The sequence below is a fragment of the Amphiura filiformis genome, chromosome 1, assembly GCF_039555335.1.
Source record: "Amphiura filiformis chromosome 1, Afil_fr2py, whole genome shotgun sequence".
NCBI classification, from domain to species: domain Eukaryota; kingdom Metazoa; phylum Echinodermata; class Ophiuroidea; order Amphilepidida; family Amphiuridae; genus Amphiura; species Amphiura filiformis.
Window position 1 is genome coordinate 60500206 of NC_092628.1, and position 5679 is coordinate 60505884.

Below are 5679 nucleotides of genomic sequence, written 5' to 3' on the forward strand. Positions count from 1 at the left end.
AATGTCCAAATAGATTTGTTGCATTTGGTTTGCACATACCTAAAATGTCATTATTCCTGAACCCAGGGCTTGAAATAAGGATTTCAGATCCAGGAGCAATTTCTGGTGTTTTTGTGTAAATATTGCCCCAGGACTGGTCAATACAAATACAGTTCTGTTTCAGAACCAGGGGTAAATTTGCTCCTGCTTATTTCAAGCCCTGCCTGAACCATGAGTTCCCAACCATTTTCCCTCTTTACTTTTGAGCTCTCAACTTGGTTATGTTTATATTCGATCACTACAAAAAAAGATCAAAACACTGAAGAATTTTTATGCCTGAGGTGGTTTATTTCTGGGCGAACACACATTGCAGACTCAAGACTACAACAATTTACAGGTACTTATTTACAACACGGACAATTAAAAAATAAATGCCATCTAGTTACTTCATTTCACATCAATGTCTACTCGAACATAAAAATGTTAACATGACGTCAGGAATCCTTCCATGAGCATGACTGAGATGTGACCTGCAGATGGTAGATGGCACTATTGACTGCAAATGATCTTAACAAGTAGTTATCCCACATAATAAATACACAAGCCCATTAAGTACTATTCCAGAATCAATGAAATGAATGTGCATTGTAGCTTGACTGTTTTGACCAAGTACATGTACTAGTACATCAACACATGCGAGCATCACTTAACTTCCAGAGCTTTATGCATGTGAAATTTTCACAAATTTGTCCCTGAAATGTAGCAAATAAAGTAGAGCTACTGGGCAGAATTATTTTACATGTGCGCAGGAACTACTGCAAGCAAAATTTGCGAGCCTATCAGGTAACAAACAGGGTCCAGCCCTTAAGTTGGCAGCACTTTTTGAGATCTCTAAGTAAGCCTGTTGACATTAGCTCGGGTATAGGAAATCGAAGCAGAGAATTTGATAAATTGTGACCCCCCCTACTTTGAAGCTTTAGAATATTTTGACAATTACGCTGCTTCACTTATAATATCTATAAACACCTCAGACACTACAGCAGGCCTTGAACGAAATATGAAGTTATTCTACTAGAGTGTAAACCCAACTACCGTGTACTTCCCACCCAAACCAATATTTCATTGATCAACGTTTCATGTACATCAACCCAATATTTTTAGTTTTCCAAAATCTTGACACTTTTGCTAGAATGTATATTAAGTTCAGTAGTTAACCCAATTTTAGTTTTCATTCCAAAATCTTAAATTGATCAATGTTTTATGTCAACCCAATTTTAAAAGTACCAATACTTAAAAAGTGTTAATTGTGTTCAACTCCATTAATAATTCATAGTTAGTTCAAGCTCTGGCTAGAACTTGGTCACTATACTTACCGTTTCATACACATTAAAGCAATATAAGTTAAAACCATACAAATATTGTGGGTAGTTAAGGGAAATACAAAAATGAAGGACATAATTTTTGTCTTTTTCAGCACATTGAACTAGATGACTTGGTGATAGTGACAGCTTGCTCACAAACAATGATATTTCCCTGATATAATAAGGATTTTGTAGATTTAGCACTGCCCTTTATACAATGCATTTTTCCACTACTGAGAAGTTCATCTTGCAATAATAAACACTTTCAAAAATCAAAATTATGCTAAATCCTTGATGACTTATTATTTTGTTTTTAGACTGACAAGTTTGTGTGACCAAGCTGCCACCATAGTGATTGTAGGCACCCAAATGTAAATCCTGAAATATAAAATGTTCTCTCCAAGTTGTGCCAGGCTTCACATTTTGAATGCATACAACACTTGTGTTAAAACATTACTATAACTACAAAAGTCCACCAAAATGATGTGATAAAAAGTTCTTTGATAAAAGGTGCAGCATATTTATGCACGTTCTCCACGGATTCTTCTTGCCAGTTGGATGTCCTTTGGCATTATAGTTACTCTCTTTGCGTGGATAGCGCACAAGTTTGTGTCCTCAAACAGACCAACGAGGTAAGCTTCACTGGCTTCCTGTATTTCAAAAGATACAAAGAAAAGAAAGTGTAATAATTATTATTATGTGATCAAAATCATGCCTTGATTAGCCTAACCACCTACAATAATATAACAACCAAACTCATTTTATATTGCAACTCTTTCTGGATACACTAATTCTCAAGACTTTTTCCCAAGTTTTTCAGATCATCAGATGCAATATGAAAATAACACAATGTTATTACTGGGTCACACAATTAAAAGCTGATGCACCCATAACCAACCCTTTATATATTTAGTGGAGCACAGGCTGCAGGGCTCGATTAGAGGGGTTTTACAACATAGTTTTAATCTGCGCATATAGATTTTATTTTCTATATCAACCCCTGGTGGGCTGCAGTGCACACTTGCTATTTTTATTTCTTGGACAAATGTGCCCACTGTCAAATGCGTGTGCATACTAACTTCACAGAAGTTCCGACCTTAGCAACTGGCAGTCCAATAACATTGTGTATCATGATTCATGTTTATTTTTCGTAGACCTGTGCGTACTAGACCGAATGATTATGTGTGTGGATGCATTCTTTCAAATTGTACATGTCGTGTCCGAGAATTAAATACAACGGTAAAAAAAATCGGCTCTGAAGCAGCAATAAGAATGAACATGGCAAGTATAATAACAGCATCATGCATCTTTTGCAAACACTCGCATCCAACATTGTCGTGTCCACACAATACTTCGCAGAACAGGACAATAAGGCAGAGTAGGAAATAAAAAACGTTTCTCGCCACTCCCACTTCCTTTTTTGAGACCGCTCAAATTTATTTTAATTCTTTTTAAAGTTTGGTTAGAACTTTAAAAAAAAAGATGTCTAGGGAGTCGAGATATTTTCTATAGCACAGCAAAACACTCTTGGAAGGTTCCGTGATCATTTAGGAAATAAAAAAAGCCCCTAATCATTGAAAACCGGGATGAGAAACATGTTTCTATTTTTACTCGGCCCAAATAGGTTTTCATTTTAAAGATAAAATGTCATGCCTACCTGCAGTGCTCCAATTGCAGCGCTCTGGAATCTCAATTCAGTTTTGAAGTCTTGGGCAATTTCACGGACGAGTCTCTGGAATGGCAGTTTCCTGATCAAAAGTTCTGTGCTCTTCTGGTAACGTCTAATTTCACGAAGAGCTACTGTACCCGGCCTGTAACGATGTGGCTTTTTTACTCCACCAGTTGAGGGTGCACTCTTACGTGCTGCTTTGGTAGCAAGTTGTTTACGTGGTGCCTTACCACCAGTTGACTTACGAGCTGTCTGCTTGGTACGAGCCATCTTACTTATTTATTTATATCTGCAAAAACAAATAAGTAAAGAGTACATAAGCCCCATGATAAAAAATTTCAAAGAAAAAAAAATGTTATCAGAGAAATGCATCTTATTTCCAATAATAAACTTTCAAAATTTCAGAAATCTGCGCATCAACATTCATAGCAGGTCTTCTTGGTATAAACTACAATCTCAAAACAAAGCGTGTGATGAACCGCAACTTTAAGGGATTTCCCCATCATTTCACTTTCCTGTTTTCACATTTGCAGTTTCTAGCTAAATAACGTTGTCCAGTTTCTGCCAGAGAAAAGTTTGCATATTAAGAGCGTCCCGCGTTAGTGGGGTAATTATGATTGGCCAATTCAAAGCTCCACATGTCGCTCATTACATCTATCTGAGCAAGGGATTCATGGACTGCCGTTCTTCTCCATGACTCTGCAACCTGTGTAGTAGCTCATCAATATTTTTTTAACCTTTCCACGGCCATGGTGTTACTGTTGACGATTTATTAACAAATTTCACAATATAAAAGACGGCTTATTTTATATTTTTTAACACCAAAAAGGACAAAACAAAACGAACACAAACACCACAAAACAAGACCAGCAAAAGGACAAGTTTCCCAAGTTATTTTCATCATGCATCAGGTGCAGAATGAGAAAAAAAGTTTACAAAGAAACTTTCCTTGTCTAGCTGTAAGTGTTCAGAAGACATCACGACCGAAAAATGTAGGAAGCGTTTCTTTCAAAGTTGAAAAAGTAATAATTTAGTCCCTAAATTAATAGCGAGGGTGGTCTACAGGAAAAGATCGCCATCATGTTCATCTCTTCTTTAGCTATCACAATTAAAGCTGCAAAAGGATTCACCTTTGAAGATTGAATACACTTTGAACTGATTTTCAAAAGAAAAACTGCACTCACACTAGCCCTGAAAACTTGACAGACCCTGGCCTGCATGCCTGTACAAACCAATGTGGAATTTTGTAACTTGGTACCCTTGCATGCTTCTTGCATGGATGGGAAGTTAACCCAGCAACCAGAGTCGGCCAACGAATTCACCTTCAGCATGTTCAAAATTATCAAATTCATTGAATTGAAGGCAGAGTCATAGCTATTCGAAAAGAGAAGGGGGACCATCTCCGGTTCTAATATCTGCACTCAACCTAGGTTCAAGAGGACAAGATGTAAATGATGGGCGCGATACAACTTAAGTACATAAGTTAAAAGTTGTCTACCCATATCCATAGTACTGCAAGTAGTAGAACACATGAATATTGAAACTTACAGTTACAGCAATCAATTTTGGAAAGTTCTTTCAATGCAACGTCTGAAGTGAAGGAATAGATTCTGATTATAATCTTTCAATTTGGTAGCAATCATGCAATGTCAATGATGCTGGTCCTGTTCTTCACTGAAGACTTCACTCAGTGTGAAATTATGATACATGGATATTAACGGTCGCGTCCAACTTGGCTTTACCCTTTCACGCACACAACCACAACACAAGCAGCTTTTGTTTTATATTATTACTAATACTACATAGGCCACGGAAATCCTGAAGATCGTATCCTTCTCGTCATGTTCAATATTTAATTTGCTTATAAGGAAATAACAGCCAAACCAGTTTTTATTTCCTTCACAAGGATGACGAAATACTGGGAATTCCCTTCATACGCCTCGCGTAAACCACATTGAGCATGTACACTGGCACATGCATTACACGGTACATTCACTATACGACGTACACAAAGACATGAAGACCACCATTTCCCGGCACTTTCATGAATCAAAACACGAACTCAAAACACTAAAAACTCGAACGTTTCACATGCAATAACAGGAATAAAATATACCAAATAAAAGACCATATTCTGAGGAACTATAACTTAAGAAAACAGACTGGTACAATGGGGTAAACTGTGTTTTATAACACTTTCTTCTCACCTTTCTTGGATTTCAACACGGACACGTCTTCACTCTCTGAATTTCATTCAACAACGGTAGAAAGGAAACGTAATTAATTATGCAGCGCAATATTTTCAGTATGATCTAACAACTGCTGTGAATGGCTGTATTCTAATTAGGACAACAATTTTATCTACCAGCTTGTCTAATTGGTTAATTTTTGACGATTGCCATTGGTTTATAGCCACTGAGACAACTGCGCTCCTATTGGACGAAATGTTTATGCGCTGATTGGTCATTTCTTCTCCACATTACGATCCCAATAAATACAGAAGCTTGTCTATGGAGTTTTCCACGCTGTAGACATAATCATGTCAAACCACCCCAAATTTCCATTTAAACCTTAAAAACAACCATGGGTCGATTTAATATGGTTTAAAATACGATCCTGCAAAAATTCAGTACTTCATAGTTCCTAGAAAAGAAAAAATATTGAAAATTG

The 5679-nt window shown here is 36.9% G+C and overlaps 1 protein-coding gene across 1 annotated transcript; it reads right to left on the bottom strand.

Annotated features, from left to right (window-relative positions):
* Positions 1-306: 306 nt before the first annotated feature.
* Positions 307-5362, bottom strand: LOC140150107 (histone H3.3A). The gene is made up of 3 exons (XM_072172113.1): positions 5217-5362; positions 2998-3298; positions 307-1990 (listed from the first exon to the last, which is right to left on the bottom strand). Exons 2-3 carry the CDS (start codon positions 3277-3279, stop codon positions 1862-1864), a joined length of 411 nt encoding a protein of 136 aa, XP_072028214.1. The 5' UTR covers positions 3280-3298; positions 5217-5362; the 3' UTR covers positions 307-1861.
* Positions 5363-5679: the final 317 nt, after the last annotated feature.